This window comes from Paramisgurnus dabryanus, chromosome 14 (assembly GCF_030506205.2).
Source record: "Paramisgurnus dabryanus chromosome 14, PD_genome_1.1, whole genome shotgun sequence".
NCBI classification, from domain to species: Eukaryota; Metazoa; Chordata; class Actinopteri; order Cypriniformes; family Cobitidae; genus Paramisgurnus; species Paramisgurnus dabryanus.
The window spans coordinates 30,058,577-30,082,692 of NC_133350.1; the positions used below are offsets into that span (position 1 = coordinate 30,058,577).

Here is a 24,116-nt window from a genome sequence, read left to right on the forward strand (position 1 = left end):
GGTCTCATTTATAAAGCGTGCCTACGGACTAGGGATGCTCATATCAGTTAATTTCCCCGACCAACAACCGTAGCTTCTAAACCCGAACATTGACCGTTAACTTATAAGATTTTAATATGAAACTTGTCATTGAGTAAAAATACAGTTGACGGTTGTCTGTGAACTAGTAAAAACAAAACATTTAACAGCAGCGACAAATCAACAACAGCACCAGGATTCATACATTATCAGATATTCACGCAACAATACCTTATTAAAAAGCACGCGATCGGTCCAGAGGATTAATATCCAAAAAGGGCAGATTGTCTCTGTTTCATCTACCACAGTGGTAATTTCTAAAGCAGGATGCTTTTCAGAAAGTTTTGCTTTTGCGTCGTCTTTCTCTGTTTGTGCAAAAAGATAGATGTTTTTGGTCAGGGTCAGAAGCCATCAGCGAACGTCTGTCCGGATGTGCGTGAGACGGACCGCGTCATCTTGCGCGGACACGCGCGCGTCTCCGTTCACCAGCTTCCAAACACGCATACAAATGATTTCTCATACAAATGATTACTTTATCAGACCGTCAGGGCAGCAATAATTTGTGTCATTTACAGGACATTCACAAATTACAGATAGAAAAGTGGCGAAATGTCTGTCGGCTCATGACAACACGCACCATGTATTAACAAATTTTTATTTTTTATTTTAACTGATAATGTTAATCGGTCATAAATTCTTACCTTCGGTTAACGGTTTAACGGTCAATGTGAACATCCCTACTACGGACAAAACGGGTCTAGAAACGTGCATGCACCAGTTCCCATGCAAAGGTTGTGATCTATGAAGAAAAAACTTGACAGGAGAATGAGCTTGCAGGGTGGTTTTGAGGATGATTAATTTACACACACTTGCTGATGATGTGTGATTTTTAAAGGGAACATTGCTTTGTTTTATAAGTTACAACATACAGCATGTTATCGGTTTTGTAGACGTAGTAGTTTTTCTTGTAAGTTTGAAAACATAAATATTGTTTCCCTAATTCATAAAGGAACACAAATTACAATGTTTCATCAAAGTAGAATATCTGAGAGGCTTTTTACACCTGGTCAATTCATGTGTTTTCTCTGATCGGATAATTATCTGATTTGTTAAACTGTTTCATTTACATTTGGCCACATAAATGCATCTTGTGAAAATGGATATGAAACTGATCTTCTACTCCCACGCAAAATGCAAATACACTATTCATTACATTCAAAAATTTAAGACAACGTTTATGCAACAAAAGGCAGCACTTAATTTATCTACTACAGTATGTTGGGCAGGGGACACGCATCTCCTTCCTTGGCATGAGCTGGAGCGCGCAGTACAGAGCCGCAGGAAAGTGGTGGCACAGTGATTTAATGTACAGGTCCATGACGGGGAAAGCGTTCACAAAACTCTCTCTCAGAGTTTTATTTCTTTGTTTAATATCATTTAAGTGTGTCATTAGACTTTTTTATTGGTTCTAGAAAGATTTTTACCCGCTGTCGTTGCTCCATAAAGCAAAAAGCGCGTCATTTTTATTTGTTTGACTCTTTGCCGGCTAACTTCGGGTGACGTGCTTACGTCTGGGAGGAGTAAAGCGCTGACATGTGGTTTCATCAATCAGATGTATTCCCAGCTAACAGAAAAAAGTTCTAAGAACGTTCCCTGAAAGTTCCTAACGTTCCCAAAAACATTCTGCCAACGTAAAAAGTGTCCAGTTTTCTTGACGTTCTAAGAACGTTTTTGTGTTGTCTGAACTTTAGAGGAATGTTACATTTGACCATTTTTAAACGTCATGTTTTAATGTTCACACAACTGTTTAAAACAACAACTGTTTATTATATTGAATTGTTTGATTGTTATGTAAATGATAGAGAAACATTATTCTGCATAAAGTACCCAGAATCACAGAGTATTTTGACTCCAACTGTTTTATACAGTATATGTTTGTATATAGTATTTACAGTACTAGTCCTACACTGCCATGTCACCATTAGAGTTAATAATTACTTCTCAGTATTTGTATTATAATACAATAAAACATACAGGGTGTCTATATGCAGTATAAAAACTATAAAAAAATATATAGTCAAAAATGTCTTGACCTTTATCTTTCTGATTGTGTCTCACAATTCAGGGCTGTTGTTCATGGCCAGTCCTGTAGAGGATTCTCTCGTCTACAAAACTCTGGAACCATCCAAAAGCTCAATTGAGGATGTAGCTCGTAACAGCTACTTGGGTTTGTACACAAAAAAACATTACTTATAACTCAGCAATATCCATGTTCTCTTTCAGTCGGTCACTCTGACGTCACATTGGTGACGAACGAATTGGGAACTCGCTTAGATCTGCTTCATGTATCTAGAAAGCGCCAATAAATATTGGCATACACAAATTTCTGACCAAGAAGTGTGTGTCTGATCTAGAGAGAGAGCTCTTGTCCAAGAGACATTGGCGTTATGGCATTGCAGCGATGGTTCCCCTATCAAGTCACCCCTGCGTACTTCAGTGTCACAAAAGAGATTTTCTCTAAAAGAGACTGCACAGATGTATTTGCATTTCTGGGATGATTTGTTTCTGGGATTAGTATTCACACTGACTGACGCAACTGTGCCCCAAACATAGAACTGACTGAGGTCCTAGACCTGGTTTTAAATCAGATTCTTAGGAGGGGAAAATCAGTGTAAAACTGCGCCGAAAATCATGTAGCGTGAGCCTGGCTTTAGTTGTTTTCCACATTTTTTTGTGAATACAGTAGCTTTGGGGTAAAGACATAGTTAAATTGAGTTAAATTAAGATGTTTAAGCAACTTTTATAAACATGGCTTAGAAAAAGATGTCACTGGTGTGTATCTTCAGACAAATCAATGGCACTAGCATATTTTTGGATCTGTCAGCGCAAGTTATTTTCTGTTGAGACATGCATTTTAGTCTAGTATACTAGCCTTAAGCCTTGTCTGTGAAACTGGTGGTAAATGAAGCAATTGCAAACAGTAATAAGGCATTAACAGTTAGGGTTTGAAAAAAACCCACCCGCCAACTGTGAGTGAAGGTCATCTGTGGTGTGTAACGCATATTAAAGCTGCAATCCATAACTTTTGCTTCTCAACTGCCATCGCTGTTTGAAAATAAGACAGGTTACGATTACTTTATATACTTATGTTTAGGTTTCTCAATCAAATTACATTTCCTATAAAACCTGACAGGAAGCACCATCTTGGTTGTGGCAGGAAGTACAGGGGTGGCCATCTTGGCTGTGGCAGGAAGCACAGGGGTGGCCATCTTTGTTGTGGCAGGAATTTATAAGGCTTGAGCCAACACAGGACTGAGCACTAAGACAAGAGCAAGCAGATTCAGGGGCAGAAGCAGCCTCTAATGCAGACTCTTGTTCTTTTTGAACATTCATACATGGAGGTAAATAGTCTATAAAAAAAGGTACACAAAACATGTAATCCACAAGAATTATGAAACAGCAGTAAGTGAGTTCTTAGACTCAAAAAACCATGAAGAAAACTTCACTTGGGCAAACCAAAGAACTGGAGAAAGAACAATAGGCAGCAAAGCCTGAAATAAGGTTGTCCATTAGGTATAATTCAATACATGTAAGCATGCCCTACTGAAAAATCCAGCTAAGACCAGCATAAGCTGGTAGCTGGTTTTAGCTGGTTTAAGGTAGAACTAGCTGGTTTAAGCTGGTCCTCCCAGTCTGGCAAAGCTAGTCATGCTGATGAGTCAGCTGGTCTTACTGACCAGCAAAGTCCAGCTAGACCAGCTTAAAAAGTGACCAAAACACAGCTAGACCAGCTTGCTACACCAGTAAAACCAGCTTGCTACACCAGCAAAACCAGCTATAACCAAGCTGGGAGACCACCTAAAACCAGCTCACCAGCTTATGCTGGTCTTAGCTGGATTTTTCAGTAGGGTGCCTAACTGTTTGACAAATGCAAAAGGTGTGTTTGACTTCAAGAACTGACAGGCAGATGACGTCAAAGTACCGCGAGAGCCAATTGAAATTACACTTCTATGTATGATTCCTTGAATCACTCTCGCAGAACTTTGATGTCATCCACCTGTCGGGTCTTGTACCGCCGCATGAAGTCGAACAAGCCTAAAGTCATGTGACATGACACCATCAAGTAGTGAAGGAAAGCAAGGCAAAGCAAAGCATATTAGTGCGCAGTCCAAGAAAGAAAAAGCCAAGATCTTATACAGTGACTGTACATATACAAGAATGAGCTCTGCTGAACACATTTACTTTTCACAGGTTTCTCTGTGGACTCGGCCAAAGGTCTGATGAGTAAATCTGAGCTGACAATTGTTGCCGGAGCTCCTCGAGCCAATCACACAGGAGCTGTGGTTTTACTCAAGAAAGACAATGTCTACAGACTGATGCCAGATTTTATCCTATGGGGAGAAGAACTCGCCTCATCTTTTGGTTATTCTGTGGCCGTAGCTGATCTAAATAGTGATGGGTAAGACATTTCACGTGCTGCTGTGTGAAGCAATGAATTTGATGTTCTGATCTGACAGAATAATGTCATTATCTGCTAATTTATAGCTGGACAGATCTTATAGTGGGAGCACCAAATTTCTTTGATCGTAAAGCAGAGATTGGAGGTGCGGTGTATGTGTTCCTGAATCCAGCAAGTCACTGGGAAAAGGCACGGCCGATCAGACTCAATGGAACATACGACTCTATGTTTGGCATGACCATTGCCAGTATTGGAGATCTGGACCGGGATGGTTACGACGGTAAAAACAGCATCACACATTTTTCTGTCCTAATACTGAAGTGGAATATTTGTATGTAGTCTAATTTATGGTAGCAAATCTCAAAAAAGCAAACTTCCTAAAAAATGAATGGCCGATTTGAATTGTTTCCTGAATATTTTTCCGCACCAAATGTCTTTGTTCTTACAGATTTTGCTGTCGGAGCCCCATTTGATGGAGATGGGAAAGTATTTATTTACCGCGGCTCTTCGTCTGGCATCGATACCAAACCCTCTCAGGTAAACTCTCCATCTTACAGAAAAAATATAAGTAAATATTTTTTCAGCTTTTCAGCGCAGTGGACTATACATCGCGTTTATTTAGAAAATGATTTCACAAATGAACAGACATTTAATCTGGAAAGGCATTCAACTCAACAATAGCACAGAACAGCAGGCTGAAAAGGTGTCCATACATGTTAGTGTAACATAAACAGTTATTAACACGATACACAATAGCATTAGTGTTGCTTTCGTCAACGAAAAATAGGACGAAATCTAGTGGTCAACGAACCTTTTCACGAGACGAAAACGAGACGAGACGCAACGAAAATGCTGGTCATGTGACGATGACTATAATAAAATGTATAATGCAACATTGTTGACGAATAAAACGAGACTAAAAGTGGTTTACAAAATAAAAACTAAGCTAAAATGTCTCTTCATTTTCGTTGACCAAAACGAGACTACTTTGTAAAGAGAACAAAAAAAGTTCTGATTATACAATTGTTTGCAGATAGTGTCATTATCACAAATGGACACAAAATGTGGTACCAAATATACCTGGGCGGCGGGAATATACTAATAATATAAAGCCAATGTGTGGGAAGAACTGAACAGATAGCGTGGCAAAGAGTGTATACCAGGTCTGAAGCAGAAGAGAACATCACTTGTTGGCAACAGGACAGGGATACATTAAGGCAGGATGTGTTAAGCTTACCTTACTTTTAAAACGTCATTATGTGAAGTGGCCGCTAATATAACATTAAAACTGGGTAAAGTTTTTGAATTAGTATGTGCTGTTTTAGTATGACTAACTTGGCTTAGAAAAAAATGCGTGAGCTTCTCTGCAAACTGTTTGGATGTTGTCTTGTTGGACTGGCTAAAACTCTATTTAATAAATGCATAGATGTTTCTGCAAAAATCCATATAGAAATGTGCTATTGAACCAGGAGTGACTTTCCAGTATTTGATTTCTAATTCATCATCACATCAAGGTTTTAGATGGGCAGAATGCAGGAGTGAGGAGACTTGGTTACTCTATATCAGGAGGGTTGGATGTCGATGGAAATTTGTATCCGGATCTAGCTGTCGGCTCTCTCAGCGATCAAGTTGTACTTTACAGGTAAAACAAATGAATCAATGAATGAAACACATACTTATCATCCCATTGAAAACAACTGATTTCAATTGAACCTTTACCAAACAAACTACTAATCTAATAAATTGACATAGATATTTAATATTGACTAATTTTTCTCCATGAATAAATGAGGTATAATTTAGTAAAAGGTCAGATGATGTTTATGGTGATTTTGATGCAGAGATGTAAACATCTCAACAGGTTTAAACTGTCTCATTTGTGACTGATTGACTGTTTATCCATTAGGTCACGTCCAGTGGTCCATGTCATCCGAGATATTTCCATCGATCCTCAATATATTGACCTTACTCAGCACAACTGTCTGGAGAACAATGGTGTTTGGTTAGTTACATAAGTTGCCATCATTATTTCTGCATCTAAATACCTAATGTGTCATTTTGCATTATATTGTGTTTTAGTTATTTAAAAAATCTTGCCTGCTTCCCTAGAAACGATCACAGATTTTTTTTTTTAATACCATTTTAATTTACCATTAAAACCATTACAAAATTCCTTTCTATAGTGGGTTTTGAGCATAGAAGGATTTAATGGTCCCACTAATAGAACCTAACAGATACCAGTAGAGTCCCACAGAGACCATTATAGTTTCCATTACAACCTATAAAATTCCTATTTTTTGCTGTTTCACAAAGCCAACACTATAAATTATAGCTTAAAAAACCCACACATTAGTACAGCATTACTGGCATTTATTGTTTGTATAATTCATCACACACCAAGCTCAGTTTCCAATCATGATGCAGGTATGATGAAGTAAAGAAAAATGAAGTCATGTTAATTCCACACAATTTTATGATTTGTAAGAGGAGTGCATAGGCAGGGTTACCCTAACCCTAACCCTAGACCCATCTTTCAGAATAAACTTTTGTGCAAATCCAGTATTGTATTGAACCCTCATTTACAAAGCACTCTAGTGAAATAATTTACATAAACATATACGACTTCACCTATAGGCACATTCCCTTAATGAATAAAATGAAATCCGCTGTGTCTTCAGTGGCTCAGAAGTCAGGAGTAAATAAAGACTGGTATACATCCAACAACAAAACAGTTTATTTGCTTCAGCTGTTCCGGCATGAAGTCATTACCCAGCTAACAGAAAAAAGTTCTAAGAACGTTCCCTGAAAGTTCCCAAGGTTCCCAAAAACGTTCTGCCAACGGAAAAAGTGTCCAATTTTCTTGACGTTCTAAGAACGTTTTTGTGTTGTCTGAACGTTAGAGGAAAGTTACATTTTACCATTTTTAAACTTTATGCTTTAATGTTCACACAATGTTTAAAACAAGAATTGTTTATTTTATTGACTTGTTTAATTGGTATGTAAATGATAGAGAAACATTGCATTTTAAAATTTAAAAACTGTAATAAGACACTGAAAAAAATATTAATTCGGTTTACTTAATTTTTTTAAGATATGTTTTTTCAATCAATTTATTTAAGATACATTGAAACAAAAGTTTTTTATTTTATTTTATTTGACAATTTTTTTGTTTGAATGTAGCTTAACTAAAGTGATTGCAACCACTTACCTTAAAAAAACTGAATAAAGTTGAGTAAATTGAATGAATAATTTTTTTCAGTGCATTATTTCTGAATGGTCAGTAAAAAATTGCTGTAGAAAACACAATTCACTTATTAGGTTTAGATGTTGATGTTTTGTTTAGTTTTAAGTCACAATTATTGTGATTAGTGTTTGTTTTAGTTGGACTCTTGACCCTTGACTTTTGCTTGCTAGTTTTTTTCCTGGTGGTATGAACTTTGTGTTAGTACACTACATTTGTTATGAACATGTAAAGTTAATAGTTTATTTCTGTGGTGGTTAATACATAATGGCAAAGATCATCACCTAATTAACTAATCAAAAGTTTATTTTCTGTCAATAATGTAAATGAGATCCAACACTTTCACAGCAATCTGTCATTACGGAGTTTTGGAAACTTTGGACAAAAAATATCCGCTATATAATTGGGATGCACAAAAACATCAAGAATAAGAGTATGAATCTCAACCATGGTGACAAATAAATGAAAAACTTCATGCTGCAATGCATGCTGGGTATCAACAAATTACAAATCTCATTCAGGATTCCCAACATGCACTGCAGCATGGATAAATAATGTTTTTTTTACAATTTTATTTGTCACCATGGTTGAGATTCATACTCTGATTCTTGATGTTTGTGCATCCCAAATATACAGCGGATATTTTTTGTCCAAAGTTTCTAAAACTCCTTAATGACAAACTGCTGTGAAAGTGTTGGATCTTATTTACATTTTTGACAGAAAATAAACTTTTGATTAGTAAATTAATTAAGGAAGGATCTTTACCATTATGTACCAACTATCACAGAATTACACTATTAACTTTGCATGTTCATAACAAATGTGGTGTGTTAACACAACCAGGAAAAAACTAGCAAGCAAAAAGGCAAGAGTCAAGAGTCCAACTAAAACAAACACTAATCACAATAATGGTGACATAAAATGAAACAAAACATCAACATCTAAACCTAATAAGTGAATTGTGTTTTCTACAGCAATATATTAACTGAACATTCAGAAATAATGTTTCATTAAATAATAAAATGCAATGTTTCTCTATCATTTACATAACAGTCAAACAAGTCAACATAATAAACAGTTGTTGTTTTAAACATTGTGTGAACATTAAAACATGACATTGTCATAACGTTTAAAAATGGTAAAATGTAACATTCCTCTAACGTTGAGACAACACAAAAACGTTCTTAGAACGTCAAGAAAACTGGACACTTTTTCCGTTGGCAGAACGTTTTTGGGAACCTTGGGAACTTTCAGGGAACATTCTTAGAACTTTTTTCTGTTAGCTGGGTAATGAGCAGTGTACAATGAACTCACTGAGGGTGGAACTATGCTAATATCACAGAGTCCTTCTGAAAATCATTTATTGTACTGATGTGTATCATGACAGTGTTTTTAAAATCTGAATGTTGTCTTTATCTAGTGTGGATGTGAAAGCCTGCTACACGTACACTGCTTATCCAGACTCGTATTCACCACATATAAGTAAGATATACCATAATATATGAAACAAAAATATGCATTAAACAAACAGATGACTGTCTCTATATTGCTCCCCTCCTCTGCAGCACTTGGTGTACATTTTGAGGCAGACACAGATCGCAGGAAGTTGGGTCTGCCTCACAGAGTTCGCTTCCTGGAGCGCAGCGGATCAGAGCCAGATTACGCTCACTCAGTGGAAGTCGAGCTGCGTGGACAAAAACATCCTGACTGTAAAACTGTGACATTTATAGTTCAGGTAAGGCAGGCAGCGATGGACATCAATGTCTGCATTAATACTATGTGAGTTGTTATTGCACGTTTCTGTTCCTATTTCACTAGGAAAACATCTTAGATAAGCTGCGGCCCATCTCTCTGGCTATCACGCACACCATACGGAGAACCAGACATCAGCACCATGTTGGACACAAACACAATAACCATCTGAACCCTGTACTGAGCCCCAGCCCTTCAAACACGCTCTACTCTGAGGTACTGATAAACAAAACATTTATTATGAGGGACACAATCTGTTCATAGAAAATTAAGAAAATATCTGTTTCATTACATTTCATTGTTGATATTTATTTAAATTAAAGCTGTGTAGGTTTGGCCTGCTCCTTTATTTAGGTGAGGTAGATCAGGATTTTATCATTGGCTGTATGACTAACCTATTATTGATGACTAAATGCATGCCGAAAACTTTGGGCAGAGGTCCGGTCTCCTTGCGTAATTCAGGCTAAGGGTTTTATTTGTAATATTTTAAAATGTTTCTGTACTGCTGTGCAATGCAGCGTTAAATTTTAATAGTATTTGTGTCCTTAATAGCAACTGGGAGAGAGGGGAGCTGTAACTTGAAATGTGTTTCTTACTGTCAACTTTTTAGGTTAATTTTCTTAGGGAAGGTTGTGGTGAGGATAAAATTTGCCAGAGCAACCTTCAGCTGGCCTTTCAGTTTGGCACAAAAACACCCATTTCAAACACCTTCACACCTCTGCCCCGGTACGTCTCAAAAAAATATTCAGTTCATTATAAATGACTCACTCATTTTCATTGTGGTTTCCTTATTGTTGACATATTCCCACGCTGCTCTGTGTTTAGAGATGAGTCCGATACGCCAGTGTTCTCTCTGTCAGATCAGAGGTACATAATGCTGGAGATCACAGTGACAAACATGCCCTCCAACCCCAACAACCAACAGGAAGATGGCGATGATGCCCATGCTGCCCAGCTGCAGGTGTCTCTACCGGACACCCTCTCATACTCATCAGTTCAGCAGGTACACGCTCTTCATTAATTTTTGACATGGTTTGTCATGTTGTGTCAAACTTATCTTTTTCATCCGTTACTGTTCTGCAGGCTTTGTGCGAAGCCAATCAGAACGGCTCTCAAGTGATGTGTGAACTTGGTAATCCTGTCAAAAGAGATGCCATGGTATGGTAACACTCTCACATGCGTCGCTTTACCAATTCCCACAGACGTTGAGATTAAAATATTTTGTTTTACAACAGGTCAAATTTTATCTCATTCTGAGCACATCTGCCATCACAATTGAAACCACATCACTGTCTGTCCAACTCAATATGTCTACGTGAGTGTCACATTTGACATGTTTCTTCAAAAAAAAAATTATTTGTGTGCAAAACAAAAACATTATGCAAATTAACTGAAAATGTTTGTTAAGTAAATCTCACCTATATTTAGATCATATTTCTGCCAAAAATCTAATACAGTACTTTACAATTTAAATATTATAATGTTTTTGTTTGCATTACAGAACCAGTATTTTTTGAGGGGAGGTTGAGTTGTTATTATAAAAATAATATCATAGTGTAACACGAATTTTAACTGTCTTTCAAATATGCTTTGTTTTGTAAAATAGTGATAATGAAATAATATATTTATATTCCATACAGGATCAGCGAGCAGCCGGCTTTGGTTCCCATTGTGGCGTATGCACGAGTGGTGATTGAGCTTCCTCTGGTGCTCAGCGGGTCTGTCTAAATCATTCTTCAAGTTTATATACATGTCCAATGTCATCGGCCTATTAGTGGGTTCAAGTCATGGCGGATATATCATACGGGGGTTGTGTCGGAACCAATTGAAGCGGCACTTGACGGTTGTAAGGTTTTTACAGCAAAATAAGCAGCCTGTACAAAATAGGATATGGTATAAAAAGTTTATATTAAAGCAATAAACCACAAGAAGCAGTGGATTACCAGTGCATTTTATAACAGCTAAGGGGCGTTGTTAGGCACGAAGCGAAGCGGAGTTATAAAATGCACTGTAACCCCACTGCTTCCAGGGGTTTATTGCGTTTATAAAATGGTTACTTCATATGCAAAACGTTAGCAGGATTTTATAAAATAAAACAAATAAGTTGTAATTATATTAGTACAAATATTACTCTTCCGCCAAACAAAGTAGTTTCTTCAGAATCAAGTGTGACTGAAACAGAGCGCAGTTCCCAACCAACACAGATGCAGCAAAGACACAATGAAAATATGATTTAAGACTGTGGGGTTTATTTTATAAATCACCATTCATCTTATTTATACATTAACATTGATATTGTGCAACTGTTGAAATGATGATCAAATATGCTTGAAAGCATGCTGAACTCTTTCCCGTCAGCATTTTTTTTTTTTTAAGTTGCCACCCAGTTTTAGTTTAATGCCTTGCAGAAAAATTATCTTCTTTAAATAAACATAAAATATCAAATGAAAGAACAGACCATCCGCTTTCAAACAAAAAAAAATCAAAAAAACGTTTCATCCTACCTTCATTTGTTCTCTTATCACCTCTCAAATGTTTTATCTAAAAGCGGAGATAATTCCATTTTTGTGAATAACTTTTGTAAGAGATCAGATTCAAAGCCATCAAAACTTACACGCTGTGTTTTCAGTGTTGAGTGAATGCGTCCGTGTTTAAGTTGGGTAAGATCGCCACCCAGTGGATAATAGCGGACGTATGAACTTGAGTTATAAACTCCTCAGACAACGTTTTCTCTTTATCGACGAGATGACTCAACAATATTTATTGACATTTATCTGGATATCGCCATTAATTGTGCAATTGTAGACAAATTAAAAATATGATTAAAGACACTGGTGTTTATTTTCATATATCAGTACGCAGCAACAAGGGCGCAGTGATACTACTGTAATGTGGTCTGAACCGTGAGGTTACCGGTGTATTTTATCACGGCTTAGAATGCGTTTCAACCAATCAGAATGAAGAACCAGAACTGCCCGTTTTATAAAAAACATTTTGAATAATATAATAACAGTTAATGTATAGAGTTACAGTTTACAGTGGTTCAATAACTAATAAAATACATAAAAAAGCAAAACTAATTTATTTTTCTGTGTATAGAGTTAACAAACCTTGCTGTATTGTCATGTAATTCATAAAAAGGCTGTCTTGTGCTGACAAAAGTGACTTGAACACACCTGACATCGTAAAAACAACATACCAGCTTGTGAACAAAAACAACCCAGGACTTGAACAGCATCATATGTGCATCTATGATCAATCTATAAGAATATAAGTGTGAATAAACAAAATCCATTACCATAAAAACACAAGAGCAGCCAAAAAGCACAAGAGAAGCATTTACTGTTACAATCAAAAAGAGCAATGGAAAACTCACTTTTATATATATTTTATACACTGCAAAAAATACTTTCTTATTTAGTATTTTTGTTTTTAGTATTTTCTTGTTTTCAGTAAAAAAAAATCTAATAATTCTTAAATTAAGATGGATTTTCCTGATAAAAGTCTAGTAAACTTATTTTAAGACTTTTTTTTTCTTTTTTTTTTTTGCTTCTTTAAGCACTAATTTACTTAAAGTTTATATTTTACTTCAAGCTTATTTTTCAAGTTTATTTTGCTCATCAAGATAATAAATCTTAATTTAAGATTTTTTATTTTATTTTTTACTGATTTTTTACTGAAAACCAAACAAAAATCATTTATTGCAGTGTAAGGTATAATAAAGGGTAACAAGACATGCTTCTCACAACACAATAGGGTAGGGTAACATAAAAAGACTACAAAAAACATGGACATGATTACAACAGGAAATAATACATATCACAAGATTTATTCAAAATAAAGAACATGCCAACAGAAACACAAATTTTTATTTTGAATAAAGCACCAATTGGCCTGAAATGTAGTCACTAAATGTATCCTGTAAATGTAATTGTTTTAATGTTGATGTGTTGTAGGTTGGCTCATCCCCGTCAGCTCTTTTACAGCGGAGCAGTGATGGGAGAGAGTGCTATGACATCTCTGGAGGATCTGGGCACTGCCGTGGACTTTGAATTTATCGTAAGTAAATGTTGTTCTTCAAAAGCAGGGTTATTATTTTGTAAACAAAAACTAAAATGAAAACTAAAACATTTTTGTTAATTAAAATAAAATAATACTTATGTGTCCAAATAAATGAAAACCAAACTATAATGTGAAACTGCAATACATATGAAGTAAACAGAACTTGCATTTTAATATTTTAAATGTAGATGGTAAGAATGGATTTGGAGAGTGTGACTAATGATGTTGCTGAATCATAAATGACCACTCGGTTGCAGATCTAATAAAAAAATGCATGTGCACCAAAGGCCTTAGGAAAGTCACTGCAATTTGTGGCCATCTTCTCCAGGCAAGACTTAAGTCCTAATTTACTTAATTTACTGTACTTCCATGTTTTCCCTATAAAAAGTTTGTTACATAAGTAGTTACATGAGTAAGTATGGAGGCACAAAATAAAACGTAATATTGATGGAAGTTTGAGAGAGAGAGGGAGTAGTCTGCAAACTAAGTGCTCTTCCGCCATACAATATAGTTCAAATTTTTTATCCGCTTAAAAATCGCCACATTTTATTTTGTGCCACCATACTTACTTGTGTGACTACTCATGTAACAGTCTTTAAATATGGAAAACATGAAGTGTTTGGTGGTTTCTAAATTCATCCGTTTGGATCCTAAGGAATGAATGAGGCTAAATGCTAACACATTCACAACGCGCTGTACAAAGATTAAGTGCACACAGTAAAAAAAGATAGGTAGGTATTCATTCGTCTAAGTTGAGGTAAGAATATAATAAAATATTGAAAAACTGTGGTGTTTGCCTTTTAATATAATTGTGTTGTTGCTGATGTTCTTATTTGGGACTCAACACATCAGAACTTTAAACCCAGCTAACAGAAAAAAGTTCTAAAAATGTTCCCTGAAAGTTCCCTACGTTCCCAAAAACGTTCTGCCAATGTAAAAAGTGTCCAGTTTTTTTGACGTTCTAAGAACATTTTTGTGTTGTCTCAACGTTAGAGGATTGTTAAATTTTACCATTTTAAAACGTTATGACAATGTCAAATGTCAATGTTTAAACCAACAACTGTTTATTATATTGACTTGTTTGATTTTTATGTAAATGATAGAGAAACATTGCATTTTATTATTTTATAAAACATTATTTCTGAATGTTCAGTTAAAATATTCCTTTAGAAAACACAATTCACTTATTAGGTTTAGATGTTGATGTTTTGTTTCATTTTAAGTCACCATTATTTGTAATAATAATTATAACTGCTGTGAAAGCACTGGATCTCATTTACATTATTGACAAAAAAATAAACTTTTGATTAGTAAATTAATTAGGTGAAGATCTTAATCATTATGTACCAACCACCACAGAATTACACAATTAACTTTACATGTTCATAACAAATGTGGTGTATTAACGCAAAGTTAACACAACCAGAGAAAAAAACTAGCAAATAAAAAGTCAAGGGTCAAGAGTCCAACTAAAACAAACACTAATCACAATAATGGTGACTTAAAATGAAACAAAACATCAACATCTAAACCTAATAAGTGAATTGTTTTTTCTACAGGAATATTTTTACTGAACATTCAGAAATAATGTTTTATAAAATAATAAAATGCAATATTTCTCTATCATTTACATAAAAATCAAACAGGTCAATATAATAAACAGTTGTTGTTTTAAACATTGTGTGAACATTAAAACATGACATTGTCATTATGTTTAAAAATGGTCAAATGTAACATTCCTCTAACATTGAGACAACACAAAAAAGTCCTTAGAACGTCAAAAAAACTGGACACTTTTTATGTTGGCAGAACGTTTTTGGGAACTTTGGGAACTTTCAGGGAACGTTATTAGAACTTTTTTCTGTTAGCTGGGAAAGAGCATTCATCATAAAAGCATTTCCACGACTCCAGTCCATTGGTGTCTACCTGCTTTTTTCCTTTTTATGGATGTTGAGAGGTAAAAGCAAATAACTCATGTGTAAAAAAATTTTTCTTTTTTGAAGGTGTCTAACACCGGACAGTCTCTCCAGACCTTCGGATCGGCCTCTCTGAATATTCTGTGGCCGCACGAGTTGACCAATGGGAAGTGGTTGTTGTATCCCAGTGTTCTGCAACTTGATGGGCAGCCTGACACTCACTGTGAACCTCAGTCAGCATTAAATCCACTCAGATTAGCCCTCGGTGAACCACCACATGCAGCGGACATCAAGGTATTAAAAAAAAAACAATGTTGGCTTTGGTTTAAATTAGATGCATACATTTAAGAATGACTTTTCTCTGGGTGATTTGGGAACAGAGCAGAAAGGTGCGATCTCACATAGAGACATCAGAAGATGTTGTCCTCGAAAACCCACATAGCGAGTTCACCCCAGCTGTATTTGCATCAGAGAGGAGGAAATCTCTCACACTGGTGAGTCAAAGCTGAAACCTAAAGTAAAATAAAGGAATGTTTTTACAAATATGTGTCTTTATCAAATATTACTCACAGTACAGTACATTATTTTGAGGTTGTTGCGGGTGACCGAAATGAGACGAGCTTATATGTTTCAGGACTGTTTGCTGGGTTCTGCACGCTGTCTGACCTTCAGATGTCCTCTACATACATTTTCTGGCTCCATCCGTCTCAGAATCCGAGCAAACGTGTGGAACAGCACTTTCATTGAGGTCATTTTCCCCACTGACACAGTATTGACAGAAAGCAATGAGCCATGAGAAGCCATATGTAACAGAATGTTTATGACTTAAATGTAATGCCACCATTATCACGCACAACCTAGACTGCTTTAATGAATAAGACATAAAAATAAGTTTAGTTGGGTATATTTCATTAGCCTCTTTAGGTAAAAATATCCAGGTCATATTTCACATTTTGCATAAAGAAATGTTGTCCGTTTTTAGGATTTTTTGTAGTTGCTGTTGAATTGTGATGTTAATTTCATTAAATCCAGCATCCCCAGTTGGTAGCAGCCTACTTTAATATACCGTCATGTGTCTATATCATTTTACTCTTTGTTCAATAGGAGTTTTCATCTGTCAGTGCTGTGGAGATACTAATCAGAGCCAACATCACCATTAAATCCACCATCAAACATCTATTGCTGAAAGACGCTTCAACACAGGTCAGACAACAGACATCATATCACAGTATGATGACACATTGAGACAAAGCTGTATTTGATTGGAAAAATGTTTAGTTGTAAGCAAAACTCACATTTTCACAACTCAATTTTCATTTCTTAAAAAATTTCTTTGCAGCATTTCTTTTGATACATCAAGTTTTTTTCTTTAGCAATGCTCTAGTTCTTTACAATGCTTGTTTTCATCTGCAATACATTTTCCTTTGATCTTCTTATTTGTATTATTTCAAAGTGTGGGCAACAGAGACGCAAGTATGACGTGCGTCATTTTATGTCAGTGACTTAAGCTAGCGTCTGAGATTTTGCTTCAAGATTAATAATTGACATCTGGGCAATGTAGTTAGTCGTAACAATCTCCTCTCTCAAATTGGCAAACACACGTTCAATACATCTTTCCAAATTCTCACAGATGTCATCTTTAATCTTAGTCATTTTACCTCTGAGTGCTGTGATAGCAGCTAGTAGAGTTCGGTTAGGTGGATCCTCCTCATCACCGCTGGACTTATCGGGTTGCGTGTCAGGCAAGGCCAGTGGTTGATTAAGGCCTAGTTGAGTCGATTTCCGTCGAGTCCTCTGTTCAGTTATTGTTTGTTGTTTACCCCATCGTGTTTTTTTCTTCTGTTTTCTAAAATAAAAGTCTTTATCATTACGACTACGTCTGCGCTTGGGTTTGTTCCCTGTCTAACCCTAACAACATAGTTGTTTTTTTGTTTTTCTTTTGCAACCAAATATAGCTTTGTCGCAGTGTTAGTGTTACAGCATCACAATGTTCTTGTTTGTGCAGGTGTCAGTAACAGTTTATCCAGAGCACGGACTGTCAGACCAGCACATCATCCCATGGTGGATCTTTCTCATTGCCGTTCTTGCAGGAATTCTTGTTCTTGCGCTGCTTGTGTGTATACTGTGGAAGGTAGGTGTGATCTATTTAGAAACCATCTGTTTTACTACTTGTTTTTATTTAAAATTTGCTACAACACAAGCACATTAATGGTCTTTTTAAGAGCTTCTTAGGATCATTTGTCCACTGTACTTGGCATCACCTGAGGGCCATTACCTGGCAACATTGTTTGCTACATGTGAAGGTGCTGGAAAAGCGCTGAACATTTAAAGGATAGTTTACCCCAAAATGCATTTTTAAAATCATAACCCAGATAGCATGCAACCATTGAAACAATGTTAAAAATCTTTGATTTGTCAATGTTAATGCCATTGAATCAATATCACGTTTGCACCCTCCATTAATATTGAAAAAATATTGAAATGTCAACAAATCAGTGTTATCGTGATCAGTGTTTGCTTTAGTTGGGCCCTTTACTCATGTGTGTTAATGTTAAGTTTTCTTTGGCTGCTGAAGCAGTGTTTATAAAAACATTTGATATTGCAAAGAAAACAAAGATCTAACATCATCAATTAGTTTAATTCTTGTAGATATACCTAAATAATATTAATGAAATTCTGTTGTGTAAGAAATGGATGTTACAGTACTAGTTGGAAACAGTGTCAGGTCTGTTAATTTCAGTGCCGGGCAAGCAACTTGGAAAATATAGTGAGCTAAGCTACCAGTTACTTCACATTAAATGAAGCTTCACTACACTGAAGCTACCCCCCTGGGAAATGTAGCAAGCTAAGCTACATCAATAGTAGCTTGCTACATCCAAGCTACTTTTTTATTTTTAACCAGTTTTATTATGTAATTATTTATTCAGTTTCAATTTATCATTTTGGTAATTATAGGCAATACAAGCATAATGTAGGCCTAGGTACTTCACATTTTGGGGCTGTTTGCTGGACTTATCCTGCTCCCAGAATAAAATGCATGTTTGAGCTGCCTTTATTCAAAAACACCTGGCCCTGACATATCTTAACACAAGGGTCTCCAACGTGGGCCCACATGCAGCAGGTACAGTAGCCTGCACAGAGTCTGTGAGGTGCCCGCCAAAGCACATTCTATTAATAGTTTCAATTGTAATATTTATTACATGTTTTTATATTAGCTTGGCTTGGTGACATAACCCAATCAGAGGTAGAGTACGAGTCTTCACAGAATGCGAGTGGTAATGTTTTGTATGAATGAAGGCTGCACAACTCGAAAATACGAAACAAACGACGTCCTGTGTCGATTCAAATGACGCGCTTATTCTTAAATTCAGGACGACTTCAGAAATGTTTGGAAAATTGTAGCTTGTGTGGAAGCTACCTCACTACTTGGTCAAAAAAAGAGCTTAGCTACTGAAAAGCTATTTGATTTAGAAAGCAGCTAAGCTACCGCCAAGCTACTGAAAAATGTAGTTAAACTACTAGCTTCGCTACTTGTAGTGAAGATACTGCCCAGCACTGGTTATTTTGAGAATTATAAAAACACATTTAGAAGATTAAACTACTGAATCTATCTCTAACATAATGAATTTGTCTATGAATCTCATCAATGGTGACGATCAACAAAAGAAAGCTTCATGCTGCAATGCACATGTGTTTCTACATGAACACATACAAACACACAAAAAAAAGAAAGGCAAGTTAATGTCAAGAGTCAATGACCCAACTTAAACAAACACTGATCACAATAATGGCGATTTGTTGAAAAGTCAATATTTTTTCAATATTAATGGAGGGTGCAAACGTGATATTGATTCAGTTGTATTAACATTGATACATCAACCGTTTTTAACATTGTTTCAATGGTTGCATGCTATTTGGGAAATAACTTTCTCCCATGTTGTTCCAAACTCGTAAGTCTTTCGGTTGTCTTCAGAACACATTTTTATATATTTCTGATGAAAACCAGGAGTCTTATAGACTGCTATTCAACCGACCCTATTCAAGCCATCATTCATGTGCTATCAGTGGTTCAATCAGAATCTTATAAAGCGACGATCTTATCAATACACTTTTTGGGTAATCTATCCCTTTAACTTCATTGCACATGATAGGTTTCTCAGACAGGGTTTAGATTAAGCCAGGACTAGGCCTTACTTATGTTACTTATGTCTTCCACAAGCTATTGTGAAAACAAAGACATTTTGAGCGTCTGTAAACTCAAGTCATGGCATGTGCAGAGACTCACTGTCTGAATTTGCACTGTGTACGCCCAGTTTAAAAAGACTCATCTGGTACTTGAGTCTTGTCAAAAAAAACTTGTCACTGGAAATACTTGACTGGTATAGGATTGATATACACTTTTCTATTTCTAATTCTTACTCTTTTCTTCTTTCTGTACCTACATTTGTTTGTTGATTTCTGTTGTATAATGTCCTGTGTAATGGACCAGTGTGGTTTTTTCAAACGTACGGAGAAGAAGGCTCACTATGAAACAGAGTATTACCGTGCTGAACTGCAGATGCAGCCGTCTGATGCCGAGAGGACACAGTCCACAGATCTTCAATAAGATCAACCTTAAACCCTCATCTACCTCTAGTGCGTCCATGATGTGGTAAAGCTCAGTGCAGAGATGAAGTGTGCTGCTTTGATCTTTGTTTTGTTCAAATAACTGCCATGTCATTTTGCATGTTATTCGTGTTTATTATCTTTATAATGACCAAGACAGTACAATACTAGAAGAGTAAGAATAGAAACAGCAGCTGGAGACGGGAGACAGGTCTCTTTTAACTTTTTATCAATTTCGTTAGTACCTTCTCAGATAGCAATAAACTCTGTGGTGGATCCGCCCCCGGGTCTATTGCTATCTGTCTTTATTAATGCTGTTATTCAAGTATGTCCAATCACTTAACATAACTGAGATATTTTACCTGTTTTTTTATTTTATCTGTTTCAATTTAATAAAGTTGTAACAACACACTTATATCACAGTACAATACCCGACCCCAGGTATTAATATGATATCTCAAAATTGTAAAGAAAAAACTTAGTGAACCTCATTTAATTGAACCTTGTTTGTGTGTAAATCAATACTAATAATGTGTGCACATTAATCCTAATAATGTAATGTTAAAATATATGTAAATATATTGGATAATATAATTTTATATATGAAATATATGAAAAACGTGTGTGTGTGTGTGCATGTGTGTGCGTACGTACGTGTGTGCATGCATGTCAGAGGTAGAAGATTACTTAGCAGTTTGGGGATACATTTATCACATTTAATGGTAAATTATATCACTTGAATTTCACTGAGCTCTGTTCTCAATTTATAAGATTAAAAGATTTTTACCTTATGAAATAGGCTTGTTGTATTAGGGTCAGCTTGTACTGGCCACTCATGGTTACGTTATTGTTATTCGCGCATAGTGTTTACATTATCATGCTAAAAATAGCTGGGTTATTTTTAAACTCATAATGGGTAATGCTGGGTTAAAAATGACCCAATGTTGGGTTGTTGTTATGCAACCATGGGTTATAATATCCCAGCAGTTGGGCCAATTTTAATCCAGCGGGTGTTCTGTCCAGTGGTGTAACCCAACATGGTGTAAAAATACCTCTTTATTTTTAGAGTAATCTGCGTGCAGTTCTAACACACAGATCCTTTAGGTCCCCTTCTGAGGCCAGGCTAATATAGTTATCACTGGGTATTCAAATTTGAAAAAAAAAACCACAAAGGTGTCTTTTATTTGCATGATTTGTCGATGATAGATAAATCTGATAATTGAACTAGTGCCCCCTCCCTGTAGTGTGATGTCATTACTATTCAGCCATTCACTGCACAATAACGCTTTGACTTGGAGAAGCACAGTACTGGCAACTGCCATGTGATTGGTTGATTAAATAATTGCATTAAAAAGAAATTGAACAGGTGTTCCTAATAATCCTTTAGGTGAGTGTGGGTGTATATATATATATATATAGATCTTGTCCACCAAGACAAAATACATTTATTTGTTATAAGCATTACTGTGCCCCTGCCTGTGAAAACCCAGCAGTGTGATTTACTACATAAACTCATCATACGTTATGTATAGTACATTCTGTAAAAAATCATCTTGATATCTTTAATATTGTAAAGTATTCAACTGATAAAAACTGATGCTCTGCCTCTTTCTGTCTCACAGTGTGGTTTCTTCAAAAGAGTTCAGTATAGAGATAAAGTGGCCCGGTATCATACTGTGAAGATTCTGCGCAAGGATAAACAATCGACATTCGAAATGTCTGGACAAGACTTTAATTTTCCTCAAAAGCAATGGGTGACCCACTGGAGTAATGGGACAATGTGACGTGTGTTTTTTTGGCCTAATCATACTCATCGTTTGACACCGGACAGAGAAAGCTGTGGATCAACCTGCAGTGCCACTGACTTTGACTTGCACTGTTGAAAAACATACACTGTTAGAAATCAGTTTTATTAAGCATTTTATAAGTTGCCTTTACATCAGTGCTGTGCAGTTTTTGTGATATGTTGTTAATAAACGGCACAAAACTATTGGAGCTGTGTCTAGATGGGAGCATAGAATATAAAAATGGAAATTTTTGCAATATTTTTAATGTTGAATGAATGAATTAAGTAATTTCCATGAATGCACTACAGTGAATGAGAATCATGTATCAACCGCTTGTGGTCTCCCAGTTCTTTACAACATGGGCAGTTTAACATTATGTGAATAATTTACAACAAAACAGAGGATAACATAAATGTCTTCTATATAAAAAATGTCATAACAAAATTAGATGAGCTCTGTGCCAACTTGTTTGCTACAATTTTGCTTTGGCTTGTAGTTCAGAATGAAACTGGGCAAAGTGACGACTCGATTCTTTTGATGTTTTTGAAATGTGTGCAAAATATTGTTGGGGGATTTGAGGCCACAAAGGATATACTTTGTGCATCCTTCAAAAGAGGCAGAAAGAAGGACAAGAAACAAATGCTGCCTTAAAGCATCCTTTGAATTGAAATGTCCATGACGATGCATGATGAAGTGGCAGCCAAGATATGCTGCCTTCCTAGGATGTGTCGTTGCGTTTTAAAAACACCCACTGACTGATAATGACAAACAAAGTAAGGTTTAGGACACACTGGATGATCTTAAACAATTTTAAATCCATGGGAGACCACAGGGACTGTCAAACAATTTTTAACAACATAATCCTTAGAATGCACACAATGGATTATTCGAACAGACCATGAGACCACACACGTGATGACTGTAGTATTGATTTCCACAAAATTGCGAGATCAAACGTTACATGCATGATGCATTATAAAAGCACTGTTTTTATAGTTATACAAGTATTCTTTATTCTTTCTTCAATACTTCTCTTTCATGTCATGTTTGTGAGTGTCTTGTTTCAGCTATAGCACTGAAAATCCTATTGAAGCTTCCATGCTCTCATTGGCTGTTGCCACTGTCATGTCGGAGGCAGCCCAATCAAGAGTTGTAAATGTCAAACCCAACTGTTGCCGTGTGCAGCACTGAGCACTAACAATCTGACCTTCTGCTTCTGGAACCTGTAAAGCAAAGCTGGCAGCACTCGTGCATCTGTTTCTGAAGCCAGCTTCTGCACCTGACACACTGCAAAAAGACTTAACTTCTTTGATCGTCCTGTGCTGAGTGGAAACAGTCTTGAAAAAATTCTGTATGACCTTGGCCACTGTACTATAAGTCAGTTTCAGGTTGTTACTGATCTTCTGCCATCTTTGTGGACTGTAAAAATTCTAATTCTCAAACCATCAGAGAGTTCTTTGCCATGTCCTGCTAAAAAACTTTACTGCAAGTAACACAGTTTTTCTGAATTGCTAAAAAACAATTGTTGAAACCATCACTTATTTTCTTAAAACCTTAAACACAAATTACATTTTTAAAAAATAATTCCCCAAATGACCTCGTAATGTGAGCGACACAATGACAACTTGTAAGTAATCCAGCCAATCCCAGAGCAGAGGGTATTAACAGAGAAAGGTCTACTAATTGTAAGGGCAGGTTGATCGTCCATTAATGAAGTAATGGCCTGATGGTTGAAATTTCTCCCCAGAATTTATGTGAGAAAATGTATTTTCGCTGATGGTCGGGAATGCCTCTTTATCGAGTGTTTTGTAGTATGTGCACCTCGTCAGCTGTGTGTTGTATTATGCATGCAGCTAAAGCAAGACGACAAAAAGAAACCTTGTTGCACAGTTTGAGCAATGCAGTGATTCAAGTAGTTTCCCATTCCTGTTGTGTGAGCTTGCAATAACTAACACCAATAGTGTACACTACCAAAAATCTAGCAGTATGTTTGTTGCAATAGGCAAAAACTATGGCACTCGGAGATGACAACAAGACAAAAAAACCCCCATACATTTTAATATTTGTTTACACAAACGAAATACTCTTTATTATGTTCTTTCTTTAAACCTCAAAAAACCTCCTCTTTAAACCTATTAGGATTAAAGAACATCTGGCTGTTTCTCAATGTCAAGGAAGGATCCTCGGAAGCCAGAATTTTGAGGATGCTACGTCATTGACATCTGTTGAAGGACTGTTCCAATGTCAAGGATCCTCGGAATTGCAACCAAGGACTG

At 36.2% G+C, this 24,116-nt stretch overlaps 1 protein-coding gene across 3 annotated transcripts in view; it reads left to right on the forward strand.

The window, feature by feature from the left end:
- Positions 1-22,043, forward strand: part of itga7 (integrin, alpha 7) — a 37,223-nt gene extending 15,180 nt beyond the window's left edge. Inside the window, exons 5-26 of one of the 3 annotated variants that reach the window (XM_065241981.1) lie at positions 2,144-2,245; positions 4,270-4,477; positions 4,564-4,757; positions 4,926-5,014; positions 5,992-6,119; positions 6,384-6,479; positions 9,139-9,200; positions 9,284-9,453; positions 9,537-9,686; positions 10,081-10,196; positions 10,296-10,473; positions 10,554-10,628; positions 10,706-10,785; positions 11,111-11,188; positions 13,427-13,529; positions 15,536-15,742; positions 15,829-15,942; positions 16,083-16,196; positions 16,553-16,651; positions 17,454-17,579; positions 19,938-20,083; positions 21,676-21,816. In XM_065241981.1, coding sequence (XP_065098053.1) covers positions 2,144-2,245; positions 4,270-4,477; positions 4,564-4,757; positions 4,926-5,014; positions 5,992-6,119; positions 6,384-6,479; positions 9,139-9,200; positions 9,284-9,453; positions 9,537-9,686; positions 10,081-10,196; positions 10,296-10,473; positions 10,554-10,628; positions 10,706-10,785; positions 11,111-11,188; positions 13,427-13,529; positions 15,536-15,742; positions 15,829-15,942; positions 16,083-16,196; positions 16,553-16,651; positions 17,454-17,579; positions 19,938-20,054 — 2,606 coding nt within the window. In that variant the 3' untranslated portion in view covers positions 20,055-20,083; positions 21,676-21,816. Of the gene's footprint in view, positions 1-2,143; positions 2,246-4,269; positions 4,478-4,563; positions 4,758-4,925; positions 5,015-5,991; positions 6,120-6,383; positions 6,480-9,138; positions 9,201-9,283; positions 9,454-9,536; positions 9,687-10,080; positions 10,197-10,295; positions 10,474-10,553; positions 10,629-10,705; positions 10,786-11,110; positions 11,189-13,426; positions 13,530-15,535; positions 15,743-15,828; positions 15,943-16,082; positions 16,197-16,552; positions 16,652-17,453; positions 17,580-19,937; positions 20,100-21,675 lie in introns of all 3 variants that reach the window. The other 2 variants (XM_065241982.1, XM_065241979.1) reach the window with 2 other exon arrangements.
- The last annotated feature ends 2,073 nt before the right edge of the window (positions 22,044-24,116 follow it).